Source organism: Cryptomeria japonica, chromosome 9 (assembly GCF_030272615.1).
Source record: "Cryptomeria japonica chromosome 9, Sugi_1.0, whole genome shotgun sequence".
Taxonomy (NCBI): Eukaryota; Viridiplantae; Streptophyta; class Pinopsida; order Cupressales; family Cupressaceae; genus Cryptomeria; species Cryptomeria japonica.
Window position 1 is genome coordinate 419,618,494 of NC_081413.1, and position 26,226 is coordinate 419,644,719.

General features: G+C 41.1%; 1 protein-coding gene across 2 annotated transcripts in view; it reads left to right on the plus strand.

The window, feature by feature from the left end:
• LOC131073405 (kinesin-like protein KIN-6) overlaps nucleotides 1–26,226 on the plus strand; it is a 211,335-nt gene that overhangs the window by 34,546 nt on the left and 150,563 nt on the right. Inside the window, exons 5-8 of one of the 2 annotated variants that reach the window (XM_059211091.1) lie at nucleotides 22,699–22,837; nucleotides 23,436–23,501; nucleotides 23,734–23,796; nucleotides 24,050–24,100. In XM_059211091.1, the coding sequence (XP_059067074.1) occupies nucleotides 22,699–22,837; nucleotides 23,436–23,501; nucleotides 23,734–23,796; nucleotides 24,050–24,100 (319 nt within the window). The remainder of the gene's footprint in view (nucleotides 1–22,698; nucleotides 22,838–23,435; nucleotides 23,502–23,733; nucleotides 23,797–24,049; nucleotides 24,101–26,226) is intronic. The other variant, XM_058009856.2, reaches the window with a different exon arrangement.

The window sequence follows — 26,226 nt, forward strand, 5'->3', positions numbered from 1 at the left end:
TGCAAGTCCGGGAATTTGAGGCAGTAAGGCATCTTTTGCTAGGCATCGATTGGTCACAAGACCCGATCACTGATTTTGAGGCGGTTATGGCAGCCCCAGGAAGATATATTGACCAATGGTTGCACCAGCAGATTGAACGACTAATACATGAGGGAGTCCAGTTCACTTACCACTTGATGGGTAACCTTGATTCTCAGTCCTCCGAAGATGAGGGAACTTCTAGTGCACCTAGGGAAGAGATTGAAAAGCCTGAGAAAAGGAAGAAGGCTAAGGCCAACAGAGGAACTCGGACATCCAAAAGGACAAGAAGGGAAAAGATCCCCATTAGGAGACCGGAGGTCACTTCATCATCAAAGGACCCTAGTTCGTCCGATGACGTAGTTGAACTTGATTATATACCTGCTCCGCCTTCCCAGAGTGATGTTGATGCATTCGGGGTTGATGATCCTCCTACACCCGACATATTGGACGTCGAGCTAAGAGCCATTGGATCAGCCGAACCAGATAATCAAATTGAGGAAGGAGAGATTCCATCCACTCAGGGGATCGAAGTGCATGAACCCACCCAACAGAGCCGCCATGAATTGCTGCTCCATAATACTACCAAGGATGACTCCACTGTTGAAGGAGAGCAAAGGACAGGTGATACCCACGGGCTTGAAAAGATTGAAGAACAACCATCACACGAAGGCACCAGACAATTGTTCAGTGAAGTGGGAGAAAACTCAGCTGCGAGCAAGGAACTTGACACTTCCTCTACTCCTCCTGTAACGGAACAACTGCAAATTTGTGATGAGACAACTGAGAACATCAAAGAACAAAGTGCAAATTTAACCATAGCACCAGCCCAGACTGTACCTCAAGAATGGTTAATTGTCCGAGCTCAGCGCAAGGCCGCCACCAAGCCACCCATCTATTTGGAGGACATCTTCTCACGCATAGACCAAGCTAAGGCCAAAGGGAAGAAAAAACTCAAGGCATATTCCAGAATAACCAAAGATGAGCAAAGGAACTGTACTCTTCACATCGCCACCTTGCCTGTAGACAAGCCAACAGATCATATTACACTTGCAGATTATAGCATCACGACTGTCCCCATCGGACGAGCCACTAAGGAACAGGAAAAGGAGGAATTCAAGGGTTTAGTACAGAACATACTCAGGCAACTTGAAGAAATAACAGCTGAAAAGAACATGTATCAAGCTCGTGTTGAGCAGGCCAAGGGGTACATTGATCAACTCCTGAGACCATTACACAATGCTTCTAAATCCCACATTCTCCCAACGGCGTTGGCACAGAGAACCGCGACAGAATTTGAAGGAGTACGAGATACTGCAAAGGCCGTCAAGGAATGGATACAAGGCATCAAAGGAAGGGGAGAACGAATCCTTGAAGAAGTAAAAGAAATGGCCCACCATCGAGAGATCACTTTGGTCAGGCTATTAGAGGTAAAAAGGGGAATCCCTCAGAATTCATGAAGTGGCTGCCACAACTCTTCCCCTCGTAAGAGCTCTCTTTTGGACCCAAGCACAGATCCCTACACTTTCCGACATCCTGCACCCCCATGATATCGGCATTTTCAAAGAGTGGTATTGGACTGTCACCATGAAGAATGGCACAAGAGAAATCATTGATAAGGAACATGATGCATGCGAGGCAATTCTGAAAGGCATGCAAGAACTCGGCAAGACAATCCTCCGATCAATGGTTTCGGGGTGGTGAAATGACTTGTCCGATGATGTGATACAGCCGGACTGGGAGGAAAGACTGGGGACGAATAGGATCACCTATTCCGCTAGGGACTTGAATTTTGCTGGTCAATTCCATTCAGATATGCTATGCTTCGAGCATAATCGTTCCAACTGGAAAGATGGTTTGAAACACGTAGACCAATACCTTGAAGGCATGCAGTATAAAATTCGTCATCCTCCTATGCCTCCATTCAGTTTGCTATTCCAATTGTGCATCAGGTTCCAAGAATATGTTCGTGAGGAACGTGCAACAGGTCGGGACCTTTGGCAAGAATATTCGCATGGTGAGGATGAATTCTTGGAAAAAGGATATGAAGTTGGAAAAGAGAAAGTGCTTTCCTAAAGTGCTTTTTTCTTTTGAATTTTGAAAAGTGCACTTTTTGGCCAAAGGGTCATATTTGACTTCCAAGTCAACTATAAATGTAAACTTTATGTGCGTGCACCTTTTTGATTTATTTTGGATATGTTTTAATTACCTTTTTGGGTAGCTATTGCTCCCTTTGGGGTAGTGTTGTGCGTTGCACACGCTCCCTGTTGCTGACAGGGTCCCCCTTCTTGTTTTTTGAGCCTTTCGTCCTCGCCCTGTTGAGTTTCGTGCAGAGTGTCGCGTCTTTTCGAGCGAGTCCGTGAAGTAATGATGTCAAAGAAAAGAGCGAATGAATCCATCAGGCTAGTCTAGCCCTCGGGCATGAATGCCAAGAGTTTGTTCAAATTTTGAAAATCGCCTTGGATAGGCGTAAGGTGATAGAAATTGGTGAAGCCCGCCAAGCAAGAGCAGTGTGTCTAAAGGTCGCACGAGGACCCAAAGTCGCCGTTTTTCGCGCTAGAGCTATGAAGTAGATTGCATAAGGTTTGTCTCTGCGATGTTTGTGGGATTTGAGTAAAGGATGATTTTCGCCTGTTGGTGAAGGAGCGAATTTCCTGGCCAAAATGCCGAGGCTGCGAAACTTGCCCAAATGCCTTAGAATTCCGAAGCCTCCGAAATCCAAATTTGTAGAATCTGGCGAAAACTGGTCTAAAGTACGAAATTTCACTAAAGTCCCCAAAATTGCCTTATGGGCCCAATTTCGGACCCAGAGGCCAAAATGTTAAAATTTCACAAGGTAGAAAAATTGCTCAAATTGCCCAGGGGGCCGAATTTCGGACCCTGGGGCGAAAATTTCAAAATTCAAAGTTTCCTACATGGTCCGAAAATAATGTTTAAATAATGCAAAAAGACCCTTTAGGTCCGAATTTCACTTAAAATGCCCAATTTCGAACCTTGGGGCAAAAACTGGAAAATGTTTAAATGTTGCAATTAGACCCTTTGTTTACCTCACTGGGTAAACAGGAAGACTACAGAAATCGAACAGTAATGCACAATGCAAATACAAAAGAAGTACCAGAATAATCTTTCCATTAATGTCAAAGGATGTTCATATTATATCCGTCGTTAACAATACATGTTTTCAAACACCCGGAGGTGATACAATATATGACTACCGAAGGGGTGCGACACAACCGTCGCGACTCCAACTACCTACCCGTCGGCTAACTAACTGACCGCCGTAACTCATTATTACCGACGACAACATAAACATAACAACATAACATAATGATTATTCTCGACAACATCATCCCCCCCAAGAAAAGAAGTCGACTCCGACGACTTAATACAAAATAGAGATGAATGGCAGGAACTACTGACGCTACTCGGGCCCAGATCTTATACACTTGCTGCGTCCTCGCCTGAAAACCTTTTCTGCTACCAGCCAATGCTCAAGTGCGGATTTCACCAATATGGCTTCCTTGGCCATCACAATCCTCCTGTGCCTAACCCAAACTTGTCTGCAAAACACGTTTTTCAGTCTCAGCTTCCACCCACTGCTACTCAATTGATATGGTCTCCCTAGCCAATTTGTCCTCGATAGCCACCCATGCTGCTCTCCCGGCATCCAACTCCTGGGTACGTTGAACTAAGTCTCACGCGACTATTGCCTCCAACCTGGTGGTCAGCTCCTCCCGAGCCCTCTATGCATCCACCACGGCAACCTCACGTCCCACCGAGACATCCTCCGAGTTCCTCAAAGCGTACCAGTCATGCCTGGAGGTGGCCACAATCCGCTGGCACAAATGCTAGGAGACACCTCAAATCCTCCATCACACTCCCCAAAGGCTAAAAACTGAACTGAATAACTCCCTGGTGTCATACAACTGTGCGGACCTGCAATGCCTTCCCTCAAACTCTGTTTGTTCCCAACCTCCAAATCCGTCTCCCTCTACGGCTTATGGCATTCCCGCCAATGCTTAGCTGCAGGCTTCCTTCTCACAGTACGGACAAGCACAACACTTCCCGTGGTATTCTGTAGCTCCAAAATAAACTGGGGGTCTGGGGGCAACGCCCCCAGCGGGGTCGAGGGGCAGCGCCCCCGCGGGGTCGAGGGGCAGCGCCCCTCGCGGGGTCCGGGGGCAGCGCCAACACCAATTTACAACCTTCAGAACCCCATGAAAGTCCATGGCGCACTGCATTTTTGTGATATTTTATGATGTCAAAAACCCTTCTTCTACACTCCAATATTTTCAGTGTCCAGGCTCCAGATGTCATCGAATCATTTTTCAATCCGTCGTCGTTTTTTTTTTTTTTTTTAGGCACTGTAATGTCCCGCCATACCACCTCCAATCGTGCGGTGACTTCCCTACTTCATGCGGTGTAATTGGTTCTTTCTGCATTTGTGCGGTGATTGTCTTCCCTTCGGCTGCTTTTCTTCCTTCGGCATGTGCGGCTTTCCCTTCGGTAGCTTTTTATCTCCTTCGGCAGTTTTCCCTTCGGTAGGCGGCTTTATGCCCACGCGGCCCTTCGCGGCTTCCACCGCACGGTGGGCTCCACCTTCGGTGGTGCCACCGCACGGTGGCTTCCACCTTCGGTGGTGTCCACCGCACGGTGGCTTCCACCTTCGGTGGTGTCCACCGCACGGTGGCTTCCACCTTCGGTGGTGTCCACCGCACGGTGGGTTCCACCTTCGGTGGTGTCCACCGTTGGTGGTGCCACCGTACGGTGGTCTCTTTTCCTTCGTTTTTCTTTCTTTCTTTCTTTTTTTTTTCTATTATTTTTTTGACCGTACGGTCGCCTGTCATACGACCGTACGGTTTTTTTTTTTTTTTCCCCTCTCCTAATTTAGATGTCTTAGAAAGTCGTATGTTCGGGTCCCGTGTCTCTGGGATTGCCCTTCATCCTTCTCGGTTTTCCTCGCTCGACAGTCTCCTGTTTTGGTCCTATACCTGGCGAGTCGCCTGCCCAGCCTCTCGAGTCTCCTTCCATCCTCTCGGGTCCCCCTCCGGACTCTCGAGTGTCTGTCTGGCCTCTCGGGTCCCCTGCGCGCTTCGCGTGGTAAGGTTTCAATTTGTACCCGTTGGTGGCCAATCTATTTTCACTGGTCATTGAAAGACCTGGAACCACAAATTCTACAGGGACCACGACCTCCTTCCCGTACATAAGAAGAAGAAGGATAATAAAGATTTTGAAGGCTGCGGCCTTCCACACAGGGTTCCAATCGGTGCCGACACTCTTCGGATTATTTACGTCGCCAGGGTTTGGGGCGTCTCCCTTCCAATATTCTTTGTATTCCGGCAGGTACACCTCTGTTGGTTGCTCTGGTTCCTCTACTTCGAGCCTGTAGCTTTGGAACATTTCGTAATCTTCCATCTGCCAATGGAAGAGCCCGTTAAGTGAGCATCTCTCATCTTCAGAACATCCCTCCAATTCTAGCACCCCTTCACTGTTCGGCTCCATCGCGTTCTTGCCCTTACTTTCATCGGGACCCCCTTCCCCTTTATTAGAGTCCTCCGAGTCGGAAGAGGCGAGCTCTTCGCCGACATTTTGGGTGTGTAGGTCAATGGTATATTTTCGCCCTCCCTTCTCCATGGAAAGTGTATTTTTCTTCCAGTTGTGGTTTACCCTTGCGTTGATCAACCACACTCTCCCCAGGATGGCGTCATAGCCTTTCTTCTTCGAGGGAATGACCACGAAATCTAACAAGAATGGTTGCGTACCAATTGTCACTTGCTGGGCCATCAACAGGCCGAGTGGCTTAATGCCGTGTTGGTCCGCTCCCACCAGGTTGAATGTGGGTGGCCACAGGGTGGGCTTCCCACAGATACCCATTTCTACCACAGCTGGGTGTCTACCACTGCTCAAGGCTAGTAACATCGGGTCAGTCGAAGGGCTGACGGAAACCTCCACCTGTGGTGTACTCTTCGTAGTGGTGGCGGGAACCCCTACCTGTGGTGCACTCGACAATGCGGTGCTTTGCACATTGGTGAGGATGGCAATCCTCAATTGTGGCATAGAGTCTAGAAGGTCTTTTACCTTTATCGGCACCTCCATCTGCAATATTTGCCCGATGATGTTATTTTCCACTTCCGTACGGAATGATGTACTCGCCACCTCGTTGTCCCGTCGTTCAGTTGTCATCTCACGTTCAATATTGGCCTTTGCCTCCCGTAATCTCTCCTTCTCCGTACGGGGGTCGGGATAAGTGGCTTTTTTCGTCTGGGCGCGGGTGATCGCCAATACTTCTTTCTCACCAGTCTTCTCAGCCTTCTCAATGTTGAGGAGATTCACCCCTGCCTGCGGGCAATTTGCGTCCTCATGGTCGCCTGGCCCACACCAACGGCAAAGGTGCTGAGGGGTGGCTTCCTTCGTGCAATCACGGGCGAAGTGCCCCCACTGATTACAGGCCCTACATTGGATAATTGGCCGGCCCTTGACGTCATACTGGATACGGCTTCCGTTATTGGTATTGTTGCTATTCCTTCCACCGCCGCGTCTGTTGTCCCGGTATCCTCCAGATGATGCATTATTGTTTGCCTCCGATGTGGATGGCTGCTCCTGCGCAAAGAGCACTTGCTGGTTACGTGCCTTCAGATTGTATGGACATTCCTTCGTAGAATGCCCCATAATCTGGCAGATGTCGCAAAATGCCTTCTTGGGACAGGCACCTTTGGTGTGGCCGCTCTCCTTACACTCCGTGCACCATAGTTCATCGTCCTTACTTGTAGTCCCCTTCATTGTCTTAAATTCTTTTAACATCCTTTCCATATCTTTTTGAAGGGCTGTGACTTTCTTCCTCGGCTTCTCGTCACTACTACTCTCTTCTTCCGATGTGTCATCATCTTCAGATGATGATGAAGGTCTATTCTTCTTCTTTTTGGCCGTCTTATTTTCACTTTCCAGGTCCATGGCCCGGTTGTATGCGTCGTCGTAGGATGTTGGAGGCACAATTTTCATCTTCCGTCGTAGCTTAGGGTTCAAACCCTCGACAAACCACCTCTTCTTCAAGCCATCGGCCGGTTGGCTTTCCATTTTCCCGACTAACTCTTTTAGTCGGTGCCCGTACGCCCGTACAGTCTCCTTCTTTCCTTGCTTTGTTCCGTAGATTTCGGAAACTATCTCGTTATCATCCCGGAGAAGCCGGAATTCCTTCTCGAATGCCTTCTTCAATTCATCCCATGTAGTTACACTGGTTTTATCCAAGTCTGCGTACCAGTCAATAGCCACTCCTCTCAGTGTGGCAGGGAACTGCTTCATCCATTCATCCTGGTCAGTCACCCCGTTGGCTGTCCAGATGGTTTCGCATGTACGGCAATGCCGTGCAGGATCATCTTTGCTATCCCCGTTGAATTTGGGTAACTTCTGTTTGGTCGCCATTGATGGAAATCGTCTACTTGGAGGTGGTTGTGGCTGTGTCTGCCCTCCGGTGCTGCTCCCTCCGATGCCGCTGATGCCTTCTGTGGTGGTGACCAAAGGTACGGTGTTCTGCCTTGTACCTACCGTGCGGTTAACTTCCCCTTCGTCGTCACCCGTGCCAGGCTCCCTTCGATGATCCTCCCTTTGTGGCGCTTCGTCGTCACCCGTGCGCGGCTCCCTTCGGTGATCCTCCCTTTGTGGCGTGAGAGATAAGTTTTTGAACCGATCTCGAGTCTCTTCAACTAGTTCTCTCCGTAACCTAGTTTCCTCCAGAAACTCTTCAAGGCTTCTCGCTCTACCGTAGTCTGGCGACGCGTAGAAATTCCCCTCGGCTTCTGCACCTTCCGTGACACCTCCTTGGTTCCCTTCGGGCAACCCTTCGGCAGGTCGTCCTTCGTCAAGTTGCCTCAGCCTCCGTCTACGTTCTACACGTTGTTCCAGAATCAAAGCCTTCTGCGCAGCCTCCCACTCGTCGGTTTCTAATTTCTTATTTCTGTCTTTATTCAGTAAATTGGGCATTAATTGTGGTACAATTTCATGTTTCTCCACACATAAATCAAAACACAACACGTCTTTTGCTGTCGTCGGTTCTCCGGGTTTACTTCACCAACGGGTAGGCCCATTGTGTCTGTGTGCCATCCGTGTCTTCCGTTCCTGAGTTCGTGTCGGCAACGGCGCCAAATGTTTACCTCACTGGGTAAACAGGAAGACTACAGAAATCGAACAGTAATGCACAATGCAAATATAAAAGAAGTACCAGAATAAGCTTTCCATTAATGTCAAAGGATGTTCATATTATATCCGTCGTTAACAATACATGTTTTCAAACACCCGGAGGTGATACAATATATGACTACCGAAGGGGTGCGACACAACCGTCGCGACTCCAACTACCTACCCGTCGGCTAACTAACTGACCGCCGTAACTCATTATTACCGACGACAACATAAACATAACAACATAACATAATGATTATTCCCGACAACACCCTTTAGGTCCGAATTTCACTTAAAATGCCCAATTTCGGACCCTGGGGAAAAAAATTTGAAAGGTAAAATGTTGCAAAAGGACCCCAATGGTTCAAAATCCACTTAAGTTCCCAATTTCGGACCTTGGAGCCAAAATTCAAAATGATAAAGTTGCAAAAACATCCAAAAACTCCGAAATTTGCGAAAAAGGGCTAAACGTTTGAAATTTACCTGGGGTTTGCAAAATCATACTAAAGGTCCGAAAACTTTTCCAAGTTGCAAAAACGCTAAATCTCCGAAATCGCAAGGATGCTTAATGCTCCGAAAATCTCCAAAATCGCAGAAGGCGTTGAAGCTCTGAAATTCGAAAAGGCGAAAACTTGCGAACATGAGCCTAGGGTCCGAAGTTTTTGAAAATTGCAAAAGGTGTTAAATGCTCTGAAATATCTCCAGTTCGCAAAAACCCCAAGCGCTCCAAAATTCGCTAGAAGCGTTAAAAATCGCGAAATCCCAAAGGGCGTAAATGGTCTGAAGTCATTTGAAAATCGCAAAAAGAGGTGTCTATATGGTTCGAAGTCCGCCCTTAGGGTTAGATAAAACAAAGTTTAAAGTTTTGGAGGGGCCTCCATATTCGCCAAAGGGTCCGAAGTTGAAAGGTAAAACGCGTTTGAAATTCTAAGGTCCTCTACTTCTCCGAAAATCGCTGTGCACAGGCCCAGATATAGAAATTCAAAATTGATAAACCCCCTCCATGCTGTTGCATTTCATGTAAAGAGAGATCACGTCCGATTTTGGAAGGGAAAGAAAGCTAATTTCGCGCAATTCATATTCAAGGTAAAACGCTGCATAAACTATTCCAAATCATTCAATTTCAGACCAATTACCCAAGGTAAAAAAACTGTTTAAAATGATAAATTCCTTTCAAACAGTAACCGTGAAAATTTGAATCAAGGAGATAACCGTTGGAATTCAAAGCTCTGTAGAATTGTCCATTCGTCTTCGCGCAGCAAGGTCGGGCAATTCCTCGCCATCCGTTTTCGTTAGGTAAGTGCACTTTGTCTCTCGTAATCATCTGAAATGCTTATAAATCAAACAGACGTATGTGCGAAATCTGATTAAAATGCTTAAATTTTCGAAATCGGCATCTCTTTCGCTTGTAAAACGTTGTTCAAAGCAGTCAAAATTTAGAATTCACTCCTAAGGTTTAACCAGAAATTGCATTTTCAAACTTAGGAAAATTTTTCGAGCTTTGTCCCGGTTAAGAAATTAATCTAGAAAATGCTTAAGTATGAATTCGCGATTAAAAGCTTTATGAATGCTGTGGTTAAAATCAATCGAGCTGTTAGCTAGAAATGTCGCTCCATGTCCAATCTAAATTTTGAATTAATCCTTAAATGCTGTAGTATTCTCTATCTAACCCGCCTTACTTCTTTGTGTATCGCCTCGTAATCCGCATCCGACTATGCAAGATAAATGCCTAAATCGGCAGTAGAATCATTAAAGATGCTCGCTGCAGCCGATACATCGCGAGCATCCAAATCAGATATCCCGCGCAAGGTTGAAAGGATGAAGTATCAATATCAGAGAGGAGGATTGAGGGAGTCAAAAGTGTAGAGCGTCTGGGACAATGTCGGTGATACCGACCTTGGCCATATTGACATTCAAGACTTTAGGAATCGGGTCTTCTCCCCTAACGCATATGGCAAGCCTAGACAGATGGTGGAAAGTGGCATCGCCCAAGCGGCATGATTTCCTCTAGCAGTACAAAACTATGAGTTAGTGGTAGAGGCCGCTTGGCACTATCAGCCAAATCCCAGATTAGTGCTCCTTGAGAACATGACCATCGCCAATTTCACTCCTGAGGCCATCGGCGACGCATTCGACATTCCCTTCCCAAACAATCCCACAGCCACAACCATAGATGAAGCACAAGGGGCATATGATATGAATCCGGCCCGATGCAAAGCACTGATCAACGAAGAGTGGTACAAGGAGAGAAGGCTTCCAAGCGCCAGAATTGTGAAAAAGACCCCAAGGAGTGATTTTCATAATGAACATGGGGATATGGTCACATTACTTAGCCGAGTTATGGGACTCCCTAAATCCAACTACTTTGAAGAGTGGATGTTCTATTTCACAGAGCAAGTCTTCGTTGGGAAGTCTAAATTTGACTGGGCCCAGATCATAAGCGACAACATCCACACCCAGCTGATAGAGCTTGAAACGAAGAAATACTTCACTATGACCTCTTACTTGGTCTACATGTTCGCCAAGAACCAGTTGCTGCCAGGTTTGATAATGAAAGGTGAAATCAGGAATGGGCCTGGTCAGGTAAAGGTCTATGATTGTTACCCGCAGCTACACTACCAAGATATTGCCCAGAGGGAAAAGAGCAGCTCAGCTTATGCAGTTGGCCAATATGAGCGTGTCAATGACGCCTTCACAATGCGCATGGTCAGGCTAATGCATGGAGGATTACACATAAGGCTCTCAGAGCAAGCTACTATTCTAGTACAGAGGTATGGAGCCCGGTTCATTCAGTTCCCAAGGTTCTCCTATATTCGAATAGCGGGCTTTGATGGTGCCCCTCTTCGACTTCCACGGTACCCAACCGACAAAATAATTCTTATGGAGGTCGCAAGGCAGTCATGTCCGGTCGGCATCTTACTCAGAGAAAGCAAGCAGGCTGGATTCACGTTCCCCATGATCATAGGCAACCATGATGTCCACCTGAAGACCTCGACCCTAGCAGAGGAATCCGTCACAGAGCTGGCCTCTTATGGTCTACAGGACCATTTTTCGAGAAAATATTTCGATCACGATAATCTGGCAAAGAGAGCCTATGGTAGGCGGTACAGAGCAAAGGAATCAGTTGAAGACTATTGGAAGAATTGCTCTGATGACTACGAGGTCCGGAGGCGGGAATATTCTAGGCTGTGTGCAGCAAATGCGACTCTTTGAATACCGTCGGGTCCCAGATCAGCTCACAGATTCAGGGAATTGCCTCCAAGTCCGAGAATTTGAAGCAGTAAGGCATCTCTTGCCAGGCGTTGATTGGTGCCAGGACCCAATCACTGATTTCGAGGCAGTCATGGCAGCCCCAACAAGGTACATAGATCAATGGTTACATCAGCAGATTGAGAGGCTAATACATGAAGGAGTCCAATTCACCTACCACCTAATGGGTAGCCTTGATTCTCAGTCCTCCGAAGATGAGGGAACATCCAGTCCACCCAGGGAAGAAATTGAGAAACCTGAGAAGAAAAAGAAAGCTAAGGCTTGCAGAGGGACTTTGACATCCAAAAGAACAAGAAGGGAGAAGATTCCTATAAGGAGACCAGAGGTCATGTCATCATCAAAAGACCCCAGTTCGTCCGACGATGTAGTGGAATTAGATTATATACCTACTCCACCTTCTCAAAGTGACATTGATGCGTTTGGAACTGACGATCCTCCCGTGCCTGACATGCTAGAAGCTGAGCTAAGAGCCCTTGAATCGACCGAACTGGGCAACCAAATAGAGGAAGGAGAGATTCCATCCACCCAGGGGGTCAAAGTGCATGAACCCACTCAACAGAGCCGCCACGAGTTGCTGCTCCACAATACAACCAAAGATGACTCTATTGTCAAAGGAGAGCAAAGGATAGATGAGACTCATGAGCTCGAAAGGACTGAAGAACAACCATCACATGAAGATGCCAGACAGTTGTTCAGTGAAATAGGAGAAAATTCAGTTGCAAGCAAAGAACTTTGCACCTCTTCCACTCCTCCGGTAGCAGAGCAGCTGCAAATCTGTGATGAGTCGGCTGAAAACATCAAAGAACAGAATGCAGACTTAACCTTATTATCAGCCCAGACAGTGCCTCAAGAATGGTTGATTGCCAGAGCCTAGCGCAAGGCCGCCACCAAACCACCTATTGATCTAGAGGATATCTTCTCGCGCATAGACCAAGCAAAAGCTAAGGGGAAGAAAAAGCCCAAGGCATATTCTAGAGTGACCAAAGACGAGCAAAGGAACTGCACTCTTCACATTGCCACCCCGTCTGTAGACAAGTCAACAGATCAAATTACATTGGCAGATTATAGCATCACAACTGTCCCCATTGGAAGAGCCACTAAGGAGCAAGAAAAAGAAGAATTCAAGGATTCAGTGCAGAATATACTCAGGTAGCTCGAAGAGATAACAGCTGAAAAGGACATGTATCGGGCTCGTGTTAAGCAAGCCGAGGGATACATCGATCAGCTCCTGAGGCCACTACACAATGCCTCCGAATCCCATATTCCCCCGACGACATTGGCGCAAAGGACCACAACAGAATTTGAAGGAGTACAGGACACCGCAAGGGCTGTCAGGGAATGGATACAAGACATCAAGAAAAGGGGAAAGCGAATCCTTAAGGAAGTAAAAGAGATGGCCCGCCATCGAGAGCTCACTCTAGTCAAGTTATTAGAGGTAAAGAGGGAAGCCCTCCACATGCACGAAGTGGCTGCCACTATCCTTCCCCTAATGAGAGCTCTTTTCTGGACACGCGCAGATTCCTACATTGTCCGCCATCCTAGATCCTCATAGCATCAATACTCTTAAGGAATGGTATTGGACTATCACCATGAAAAACGACACCAAAGAAATTATTGACAAAGAGAATGACGCATGTGAGGTGATTCTGGGAAACATGCAAGAACTAGGTAAGACAATCCTCCGATCAATGGTTTCGGGATGGATAAACGACTTGTCCGATGATGCAATCTAGCCGGACTGGGAAGAAAGATTGGGAATGGATAGGATTACCTATTCCGCTAAGGACTTGAGTTTTGCTGGTCGGTTCCATTCAGACATATTATGCTTTGAGCGTAATCGCTCTAGTTGGAAGGACGGTTTAAAGCACGTAGACGAGTATCTCGAAGGCATGCAATACAAAATTCGCCATCCTCCCATGCCTCCATTCAGTCTACTTTTCAAATTATGCATCAGGTTCCAGGAATATGTTCATGAGGAACGGGCAACAGGTCGTGATCTATGGCGGGAATATTTGCATGGCGAAGATCAATTTCTAGAAAAGGAGTGTGAGACTGAAATAGAGAAAGTGATTTCTCAAAAGTGCCTTTTTCTCTCTAAATCTTAATAGTGCACTTTTGCACCAAAAGGTGACATTTGACTTTTGGTCAACAAAATGTAAAACTTTATTCATGCACCTTTTTGGATTATTTTTTGGAATTGTTGTAATTACCTTTTTAGGTAGTTATTGCTCCTTTGGGGGTCGTTGTTGATATTTGCATCCCATTTATGGGTATGGGAAGCCATGCTTTATGGATGAATCTGGGCCACTTGTTTAGATTAAATCTGGGCCATTCATCCTTTTTTGAAGCCTATTTAAGGGACTGGTTTTCCCTTATTTTGTAAGAAGTTCTTGGATTGTTGCAAAAGCTCTGGCGAAAATTACAGGTTGTTAATGCAAAGATTAAGACTGATTGCCTTTCTCTCTACATGGTTAATCTGGACTTTTCATGCTTAGTTTGATGTTGTATGTGATAACATGAAATATCTTATTTTCCTTTGAAGATTGCACTAGATTTATGCAAACAGTGTGCTTGAGTAGCTGGTAATGCTTAGTCTTGTTTATTTGGAGGCGTCCGTCTGTTTGATGAAACTGTTATATTAGTTAAAATTTACATTTCATGTATCTCTCTCTCCCTATCCTTCCCTCCTTTTTCCCCTTTTTTATCAAGAAAATCCGCAGTCCCATTAAAAACAGTATCAACTTAACCGAAATCATTTGATAGAAAAGACCATAAAGATTCCAGGGAACTTATCTATAAATTGCCTATCTCAACGTAAGTCCCCCTTGTGTTTCCAGCATAAACACATCAAACCATTGAGAAATCCCGCAGTCAAGACCTGTCAATAGAAACCTTGAGGTTGTCCCCTTTGATCAAATATAAAAAAAATAGCATTAGGGACTTCCTTATCTCAAGAGAGGATAGGATACTCAGCTGGTTATTCTATTCTGCGTTGGCTATATGGAGTTTGCAGCAATGCGATTTCAGACACGTCAACAGGTAGTTGTTGATATTTACCCTCCATTTATGGGTATGGGTACCCTTTTGTAAGAATGAATCTGGGCCACTTGTTTAGATTAGATCTTGGCCATTCATCCATTTTTGAAGCCTATTTAAGGGGATTGGTTTTCCCTCATTTTGTAAGAAGTTCATGGATTGTTGCTGAAGCTTTGGCGAAATTTACAGGATTTAATGCAAAGTTAAGACTGTTTCAAGTTTCCTTGTGAGTGCATGGTCTCCTTCTTCATTAATTTAGAATTTTCAGTTATGTTTCTTTCACTTCTCTATAGCATTTTCTAGATAAACATCTGATAGAATCCTCTTTGTTCATACCATTAGGGAATGATTGATTGTCTTTCCTTCTGCATGGTTAATCTGAACCTCTCATATGCTTAGTTCGGTTACTGAATACTCACTGAATGAATGTTAAAGTTCTGATGTTGTATTTGATAGCATGAAAACTCAATTTTCCCTTGAAGATCACACTAGGTTCATACAAGTATTGTGCTTAAATGGCTGGTAATGTTTAATCTAGCTATTTGGAGACGTCTGTCTGTTTTTTGAATATGCTATCCTAGTTAAATAATTTAGACTTTCCGTACCTCTTTCCCTATCCCTCTTTTTCCTTTTTTTTTACCAAGAAGAATCTATAGTCCTACTGAAAACAGTATCATGCAACTGAAACCAATCGATAACGAGATTATTAAAGTTTCAGGGAACTCATCTAGCAAATTGCCTATTTTACCGTAAGTCCCCTTGTGTTTCCAACAAGAACACATCAAACCACTGGTAATCCCGCTGTCAAGACCTGACAATCGAAACCTTGAGGTCGTCCCCTTTGATCAGGCGAAAAACAGCATTAGGGATTTCCTTATCTCAAGAGAGGATAGGATACTCAGCGAGTACATTCTATTCTGCGTTGGCCGGATGGAGTTTGCAGCAATGCGACTTTAGACGCGTTAATAGGTTGCTAACTCCCTTTAGGTTCTACTAGGACCTAGGCGGGTTTGCCTTGAAAAAATAAAGCAAATTAATTTGATAGTTTGATTAGTTTTTTGGCCTTCTAAGTAAATATACAAACATAAAGTACTTATTGAGTCTAATGAATTTTGAAGTTTTAAAATGAGATCAGTGCCTTTCCTCTATTGGGTACAGAGTTGAGTAGGTTCCTAACTATCTCTCTTATGTTCTCTTTATTAGACAATGTTTACTCTCACACCTGATATGATTCTGTCAATTGCACATTTTCTTATACTAGATGATTTATCTTTGTTACAATGATTATTCTGTATCTGTTTAATCTTTCCTTGAAAGAATCAATACATAACAACCACCCAAAGGTAAAGAATCCCTTGGTCAACCTATAATATCCTTGATATGGTAGACTGAAATAACAAGATAATCACAATGTACAAAAATATTTAAGCAGTCTTTGATTACTGTAATCAAAATAATAAGTGAAACTGAATTGCAATAGAACATAACAATATCCCATACACAATATGAAGAGAAAGCAAAATAGAATAGATTGCTAGTATCTCCAAGTTTTTTCTTACATCCCTTTATGAAACAAACAATCTCCCTTTTATAAAGAAAGACCACCCAGTTTTGAAACAACATGTCTTTTAGTATAGATAGACAACCTAATTACAAGTAACAACTCCTAAGGGTTCTATGTAATCCTGATTCTTGTGTGTGTCAATGTTGGTAATGTAGTGTCTCATGATATACTCCTTAGCATACCATCCATCCAGGATTTTCTTCATATGGTCTAGGTTGTACTCTGTCATTAATTTTTTCTAAAGCTTGAGGTAGCTCTTTTGCTAGCATGTCTCTCCATTGGTCCACTGGGACTAATGAGCCATCATCCCCACGCAGAACAAGTGGGAGGTTCTCTGTATCTTCTTTATCCATGCGCTCCATGTCCTCAACCAGCTCTTTGTGAAACTCTTGTTGTTTTGTAAACAACCTTTTAATCCTTTTGGAGTCATCCAAAGAGGTCGGTTCTTTTGATTTGGATACTTCCAATCTCTCATTCATTCTGTCATTAAGCCTGTTATGCTCCTTAAGGGCTCTAAAAGTACCTGCATACGTGTTCCAATAGTTGTGGGAGTAAAGCATCATATTATTAAATCTATGTGTAACAAGTTCTGTCATCATATCATAAACAACTTTACTTGTTTGCTCCCTTTGTTCCTTGATATTCTTCTCAAATTTCTGCGCTCTTAGCCTCCAATAAGTTGTGTCCTGTAATGCCAAAAGAACTTGTTGATCACTATCAAATGGGGGCTCTCCTTCCTCTATGAGTGATTTCAACCTATCCTCCAGTTGTAACATTTGATCTTTTGACTTTTCATATTTGGCTTTATAGGTGTTTCTTTCCCTAACCAACTGTATTATTTGTGCTTTGTTAAATTTAGCAACATTTATGTTCAAATCAGCATAAATGATAGGATCAGTTTCTCCAACACTTTGCACCATAATGTGACCAAAAACCTTGTCACTTTCTACAGGAGTAGGCATCTTGTTTTTTGGATATAAGGCCCATTGTAATAAAGCTTTTTTTTCTGGGTCAAAACCAGAGCAAGAATATATCTTATCCACATCCTTAGGCAACATCTTTTTCTTTGTGTCAGGATTTCTTACAAAGCTATCAAATATTATGGCCGAACTTATATCCCACCCAGGTACAATAATAATACCAACATCTTGTAGAAGTTGCCTTTCTTTGTGAGGGGTCACAATACTCATCTCAGTGTCCACATCTTCCTGTAACCTTTCCAACAAATCATCTTCTTTTTCAAGAGTTATTTCACCAATTTCCTTCTTGAGTAATCTTCCTCTATATTTGTACATAAATGACCTCAACTCTGGAGAACAAACAAATTCATCATCTGAAACAAATTTTTCACAGGCTGACTGCCTAATATTATCTTTTTGATCAATAGGGAAGAACCCAATCATGATCATTCTTTCGCCTGAAATAAGGGCATGACCTTGCTCAGAGGTTTCATCAGTGTCACTCTGCCTTGTAGGAGTGGGTTGTGGTGACAGATGCATGAGCGAAGTTAGAGCTTGTATACTTCTTCCTATTGGTTGTTTAGTGTCCCTTTTCAAAATATATGATGGGACTCCTACAATTTCATCCATATGGGCAATTTTCTCATTCATCTTTGCAATAGGATCTTTAATGTTTGAAAAAATGTTAGAGCCTACTAAGTTATGGTTCTTCTTCCATTCTTCAGCTCTATTAACCTTGTCACAAGCTTCTAACTTTTCCATGGCTTGCAGTTCATCTAAATTCTAGATAAGATCATCTTGTTCTAATGGTACATGCTCATAGGAGCGCAATTTTTGTGACTGCTTTGCTTGACCAATGAATCCTTGTGGATCAAAACCTTTTCGAGGCTCACCCTTTGACAAACCATAATAGGCTAGTTTGGGCTCAATAAGGTCATATCCCTAGGTAGAAAATACTATAAATTCTCCAAAACACAGTGACCCTGGCATGAGAGACTGTTTCCCGTGTATCCCTAAATGCATAAAACTTGATGCAGCTAATTGTCTCACAATTTCCAAATATGCAATCCTATTCGCCACTGTTCTGGGAAGTAAGAGAGGGGCCTCTTCAAATCCATATACCCTTATTTTCGTGTAGTCCTTAGAGGCATACCAATCTCCCCAATTGTGATTTACTATCTTCCTTTCATCATACTCTTTTGGCTTGAGGAACTTTTGAATCTCTGGTGTAAGTGTGTAATTGCATGGGTAGCGTAAGAGGTTATATAGGGGTTTCACAAAAAATTCTTCAAAGTACAAATACTGTGACCATGGGTATTTGATGTCCCATATAGGAGTCCACATCTGCACAAGTTTTCTCAAACCTTGTCTATCATATTCCATGATTCTGAGGTTATCGGTCCATAAACTCATCTCGTCCAACATACAAGAGCATATGCATCAGTACAGAATAATGTCTAAAATGAATCTCATTGGGATTATTTTTTATCATCTCCTAGCCATGATTAATATGATCCACTATTTGTGAAACATAGTCAAATGGGTGAGCATCAAGTGTTTGGACATTTGCAGCAAGTATCATGGGTACAACACTCCTGAGTGGGTTGGCCTCCATACCTAGAATTTGACAGATTGAATGATAAGTGTATTTGAAATACTCCTCAAATAGTTCTATATCAAATGGTGGTTTCTCATTTGTATGAAATATCTTGAGATTATCACCATCTCTAGGTCTATGGGCTGGCAACCTCCACTTTTTGTATACTTCCTCAAGCCTGATGTATTCATTGGCTAGAAGGGTTGCATCAATTAGTTTATCAAGGGTGAGATCCAAGTCGAATAGCCTAGAGATATAATCCCTGGTTATAGGCAACAATGACTCCTTGACAACATCATAGATTGTCTTTGCCTGTGGTTTGTAATTCTTTGCCAACAATATTATCAAATCAACATTCACAAAAATATTAGGGACTACCAATTTCCCTATATGAGATATCGATGGGTTGCATAATGGCTCCGCCCTTTTTCTTTTCTTGTAATGATATAAGAACAATTCATATCCTCTTATAGGTGTCCATACATCACCTAGGTCTTCAAACTTATCTCCTAATTTTTCCATACCCGTTTTCAATTGAGCTGCCCTTTTGCATTTTGGACCTGATTCCGGAAATTCGTCTTGTAAGTCCTGGTTTAGATGTCTTTCCTCTTTCCTCTGTTTTTTGGTTTTTACTTTGCTCTGGGTTTCTTCTTGTAGTTCTTTTTCCTTTTGTTTTCTAGCCCTAGGTTTTTTCAAGGAGCCCTCCATTGTTTCCAAAAGAAAGAAAATAGTCAGGTATACACAATGCCTCTCCAAATTGAGTACTTACTTGGAATTCGGAAAACAATTGTGGATTGCTATAACTATTTGATCCCCTACTATCCTTGCCCCTACTCTGGTAGCCTTTCAAAGTCTCTCGTGATAAATAATTGTTCAGAATCGACTTTTAAATTTGGTCTGAGTAGTTGTGTTCATGCCGTTTTGAAACAATCTCAGAATGGTCATTTATTTCCTTGTTTTGAAAACTTGTGTGCATATGACATTTACTTGGCGCGACATTAGTTGCTCTGTGTCGGAGGAACTTAATGATACTTTTTATCGATTTTAGCATGACATTATCAGTGAGAGATTCCCTTTCAGTGATACTTCCTTTTCCTTTGTTCAACATTCATAGTTATATTGAATCCTAATTTTTCGGTGTGACCTTTATATGTTTGTCTGAAACCACCGCTTTTGGTGTGACACCGGCTATTGGCAAGACTCTTCTTGTTCTTACTAGACCTTCATTGTCATACCGAAATTACCATTTCGGTAAGACGAAAAGTATGTCTCTACGATAATCTCTTTTCCGCGTGATATATTATGGCTATCTTTGACAACTGTTTGGAGTACATTACTGCGGAGCCCATTCCCTTTTGATGACTTCATGCTTTTCGTTGTAACATCCTTTTCACTAAGACCTTTTTTTGCTTTAGCAGATCATTAATGTCCCACCAATGCTTGTATTTTGGTAGTACATATATTGTGTCTCTCCAATGGACAAATTTTTGTTGTGACATTGCTCTTCGGCCAGATATAATCCATATCCTGTTGGCTCTTAGTGCTATGTTGATAGGATCTTTCTTTTTTGTTGAGACACATATGGCGTCTTGGCGAAATACTGTTGAAGCCTGAAAAACAAGAGTATTTCATCTCATATTTTCTTCCCCTTTATTATGTGATCCTCAAGGCTCCTGTTATGGCTTTTACTGGTTTGATCCAGATTGTCTTAAGCTAGAAAACACCTTAAATTATAATGTTTCATGAGGCAGAGACTGTCAAAGGGGTATACTGCAATTAATTCCTTCATAGAGAGTAATGGGAAGATTTTACAATGTAATGGACAACAGTGGGAAGACTATAGGATTTCAAAATTTATATAGGAGGTATCATCTATTTTTGTGAGGTCCTAATATGGCCGACAATTAAAATCGTCTCCAAAAATTTTTGAAACTCAAGTAGCACTTAGAAAAACCAAACTAGAAACACACTCAAAATACCTGTGAGATATCTCCAAGAAATACTAGCGAGAGTAGACCTTTCATTACCATAGCTAGTCTTCTTCAAGAGGGGTTTCATCTTCAGGAAGACTGATATGGACCAAATCCAAATCTCTAGAACATGCAAGGTTTTCTCAGAGAGAAATATCAGAAATAATGAACTCAACATACCAAATGAGCTCTCAATGCCCCTTTTTATAGGCCTTTAGGGAACTTTCTAGTAACTCTCTTTTACAATCATTTTATTAATTTATTAAGCTTTTTAATTCCAAAAAGTGATTTAATTTACTTTTGAAACATTTCTAGCACTTAAAGTCACTTTTAAGTGTTCCATCATTTAAAACTTTCTATTCTATTTCCAACGAGCTATAACATTGAGGTGCCCAATAAATAAATTTAATTGAAAAGGCAACCTTAGTGAAAATAATTAAATATAGCTTAATATTACACCCAATTGGTAGAAATGGCTGAAAAATAATTGGAATTGAAATCTCACTACATAGGAGTGAACTCGATGATAAAGGATGATAAAGGGACCTAATTGGGTGACTTATGAAAAATAGATGCTCCTTTCAAGAATCTTGGAGTCCAAACTGGAAGCCAATTATAACATCTGAAAGCATTATATGATTCCTCTAAACCATTTGAGCTCACTGGTAACACCAAATTACCCCTTTGAACATGCTGACACAAACCCAGAAAGTCAGCTGCAGCAATTGCACTACTAGAGAATCTGGAAATGGGGACATTACATAGTCCTATAATTAATTGTCATTTGGGCTTTTCAAGTACTCTAATAATATAAATTGTGTGGTTTGTTAATTTCTATAAGTTGTGGACCAATTGTATCGTAGCAGCGAGTTCCTTGAGGATTGTAGAAGTCTACGGTGATACATAAGAGATTTGTATGTAGAAGTATATTCCTAGATCTTTGATAAGGTGTTGGACAGATTGTTGGTTGCATGATACAGACCTAATGAAGCCACTGGAGAAGAAGTGTGACAGATTGTTGGTGTTGGACAGATTGTTGGTTGCATGAGTAGGTGTTGGCAGAGAATACTATCATATTCTTCGTCTTGCACTGTAATGATCAGTCAACATGTATTAAAACTTTCTACTCAAATGATCAATTCAAGATGTACATGATTTTTATACTTGAATGATTGGTTCAAGTTTTGAATACCATAACTGGACTAAACAAGTAACCAAGAAAACATCATTGTTTTTAAAAATTTAAAGAAATTGATTACCATATTTGCATTAGTAAAACTATGTGGGAATACGTGGTTATGTTGGAGGTTCTAATGATGCATTTTGTAATATATGAAGCATTCAAACAGATATTAGACATTTCCTTGAGAATTGGTCGAGGCATACAAATTATTTTGGGGGATTTTGCTACTTATTAGAATCATTGCAGAAATTATATGAAAGTCAGCTCTCATTACTTGATTCTTCCTTATGAATGTTTTAACCAGTGTTATCTGGGAAACTACTACTGAGAATAATACTTTGCTTATCAATTTTTGAGTTTCTACTTATTTCTGTAATTTTCATTGGCATCGCTTTGTATGTTAATTGTATATAAACTTCTCCTTTGTACGTTACAAATCCTTAGTGACTTGAGTATATACAACTTGTATGCTCTTTACCATTCTATATACGTAATTAAGATGTTGTCTGTTATGTGCAAATTACCATCATATTATGATATCAAAATTTGTCTCTCATGCATGTAATTTTTTTAATTTGTTTTATATTCACTTTTACAAGAGCATTTCCATTCTTAAAATGTTAACTTATCAGTAATACTGGTTGGATACTGTTGGCTGAAAGGACAAGCATCTTTGACTTTTTTGTTTGATTGAATCTATGACAAGAAAAGGATTTGGAAATCACAATGCATTTTCTTAAATGACACATCTACTTGGATGTAACAATGTTTCAACATTGCTTTCAGTTGGAAGTAAACTGCATTGCATTAATTGTAGTATTCTTTGCATTTTATTAGTTGCTTTCTGAAAAGATGGACTTTTCTTGGTTTAAATACTCTGTGATGGTCAAGTTTTGTGATGTTCATAAGTTCGTGTATGCCAACAGCCGATCACAATGTATCATCAATGTTCGAAGTAGCTTCACAGTGGTTGATGGACAGAGGAATGAATGCAAACTGGGTGAGGCAGTGCTGACAATTGTGGATCTTGCTGGGGCAGAAAAGGAAAAGAAAACTGGAAATCAGGTTCTGACTAAATAAGTTTTGTTTGTTCTGGGCCTTGTCTTTGCTCTCTAATAATCTTGTGTTCCCTGTTAAAAAAAAAACTTTTATGTTCAAGAATTCTCCTACTATTTTGCTAGCTTTCAAATGCTGGAATGTGTTTATGCTCTGTGAATTTTAATTTGATTGGTTTAGTTGCTTTTAATCATAAAAAAAGTATGGAAGCAACTTGCTCGTTGATATTTGTGGCAACTTGTTTTGTTGCTATATGTTTTAATGGTATCTATAGATCTTACAGTATCAGCATTGTATATAGTATAATTTGTGAATCTCATTGTGCTTTGAACATAACTTCATAGTTGCATAGGAAGCAATTGATGTTCAGTATGAGATATTTAAGGGACTAACTATCTACATGGCTGGTTGTTAGCTTTATTGTAAAAATATCGGAGTACTTTTTGTGATTGATATGTGGAATGGCTTGAGATGAAGAGCAAATTTGTATCTATAGTTGTGAAATATCCATAATTCATGCAAACAGTTATGCCAAAGAAAGTTGTACTTAATGTGTTGAGATTTATTTTCATATGTTGGCAGCTAATGTCACTGTTCTGTCATACAGGGCATTAGGTTCAATGAAAGCAACTTTATCAACAACACATCAATGGTTTTTGGCCTATGTCTACGAGTAGGTCTACTTCAGAGACAATTTTTTCTTCTTCTTTTGTATATTGTTTTTAGTTGGGGGAAGGTGATTTTCGGAATTAATTAGTTTTGATTTTTTGAGTTTCCTCCTTTTAACCATTTTTTGTTTTTGTTCCAAAATATATTTTTACTGTTTGGCTGGCTCTATGCAATTATTGTGTAATGAACTGTATAAAAGAATTTGAATTTTCATATGGTAACCTTGTTACTTTCAGGCATTACTTGAGCATCAGAAAAATCCAAAAAGAGCATTAGAAAAGCATTATCACAATTCTTTGGTAAGTAAAGTTGCCTAAGTAGTTTTATCATTAAAAAGCTTTCAACTATTGTGATTATACCTAATTGGCCATGGTGCAAAGTTAATGGAATTTAATTTGTAGTATAGCTTTCTTTTTGCACCACTTTTTGGCACATGGTAACAATTAACGGATTATAGTTTTCTGCTTGTTTCTTAAGGATGTTGTATTTGTGTGTTTGTTTATGGTTGCTTTTGAATTGTTCACTTATCTCTCTTAACATATACTTTTGCAGCTAACAAGATATTTGAAAGATTATTTAGAAGCCAAAGGTCGAATGGTCATGGTATGTCCCTTGGTTTGTCTGTTTTTTGTAATGAATATGCTTTTGTATCACAAAGTTTTATGGCAATAAGGTATCTTCATACAAGTGGCATTTCGTTGTATATGTTTTATGATAAGACTGCTGCTTTATTCTTAAATAGAGTAAATTTCTTTTGCAGCTAACTAGATAATTGCTTTCTAAAGAAGATGAACACAAATCAATCAGACACAACACATCTTTCAAGAAATTTTAGAATTTAGATTACTTGAAAAGAGATTGATTTTTAGATTTTTATTCTTAAAAGATTGCACTTTTTGATGCTTTTAGGAGGTAGTGGTTAAGCTTTATTGTCTTTTTGGGGTTTGAACCAATAGGGAATTTTTTTTTTTTGATTTTTCTCTTCGTATGTGTTTCTTGGGGAGATTTTTGAAGATGCCCTCTAATACATCTTAGGGATGAAGGAACAAATCTCTTGATTGTTATGGTCTAGCAATAAACTATGCAGCTGTACAGCCTGAGTTAGCCTAGTGATGGAGAACTTGTGCTCTTGAAAGAGAGGTCACAAGTTCAAATCCCACAAGGGGGTAAGGTATGTACACCTCATTGGGTTCGGCCCATTATTGATACAAACAATAAACTATGCAGCTTGAATGAGAGTGGAGGCTGCACATGTGTAATTTGTGCCTTATGAGCATAATGTGTGCAAAATAATATTTAGGCTACACTACTAAGGATGAGAATTTGACTACTTAATATTGAAGATCATTATTTTTAACTACCAGCAATCATTTCAATGTGGGAATGGTTGTATTTATTATTGAATTGGGAAGTAATTTGGTTGTTGCAACTTACGTTGCAAATTACTTTTTGGACAAATAATGTGATGTTATTGCATAATTAACACAAGCAATAATTGCTTATTCATTATGTTTAGTTGGCTAAGATTATATTAATGACTAAACTAGGGAAAACTTAAAGTTGTTCCAGATTTTGACAGAAATAATAGTTTCAAGAGGTTTACTCATTAGATCAACAGATTTTATTTTTGATAAGTGTAGTGGGGTGAAATATCATCAATGCTAACCAATTATTGAATCTAGTGATGATGAACCTCGATGTACTTGGTGTAAGCATGTTAAACTAGGTTCTTTTCTAACTTCAAGACTTTCTATTTGATAGAAAATTGTAGTTATTGTAATATGAGAAAGTTACACGATTCAAACTCATTTTAACTATATGCTACTTGATAAACAAAATTGACTTTTGCTTTACATTTTGATTTGATGGATCATGAAGCTACAAATTCTTGAAGCTTACCTTTCCATGAAAAAACTCTTGAGCCTAAAGAGAAAATATAATTGAGTCGATTGTCGGGTATCAATTCAACTGATTTAATCATTGTTTGCATATCTTGTCAAATTGAGATCACTTACCCTTTAATAGACAATACCAAATTTGACATTTAACAAAACGTGTTTTGTTGCCTAACAATGAACAAGCTTCAATTGGATTAAATAGTGTGTTAGAGAGAACTAACAATAAACAACTATTTGGTCTTGATATATTAGATCTAAGATATATCAAACTCCTCACTAATTGTTTATAGATTGATTAATTGATTGGTGACAAATCATGATAGGCTAATAAGTTCATTTCGACTTCTATAAGCGTAGTAAATGGACTAGACTTTGACTGTTCAAAAGTAAAACTGTAACAAAAAAATTGTTAAGTACTTGGCTTGAGCCACAAAAACGAAATGGTCATGTTGCCAAAACTCTACACCTAAGCAATATTGTAGGAGTCTTGGAACAATATGGTCAAATCTATAATATAGATAAAAAACTTTATTGTCATCAGCAGTGCTTTTAACATGAAGATTTGGAGCAGATAAACTCTGTCTTACTGAAAAAATATCAAAGATCTCAATCAATTTCTATATGTGAAGATTGTGGAACCTCCTTAAGCTGGTAAGGAGACTGAAGAAGTTGACGAACAAGATGATCACTACCAAAACCTAAATTCTTTCAGGCTGCACCATATAGACTGCCGAATCCAAATCCCCATTCAAGAAGGCTTCTTCACATCCATTTGATAAAATGGTCCTCTTTTGAGGACTATATTGTTTCATAGTCATCTGTAACTTTTAT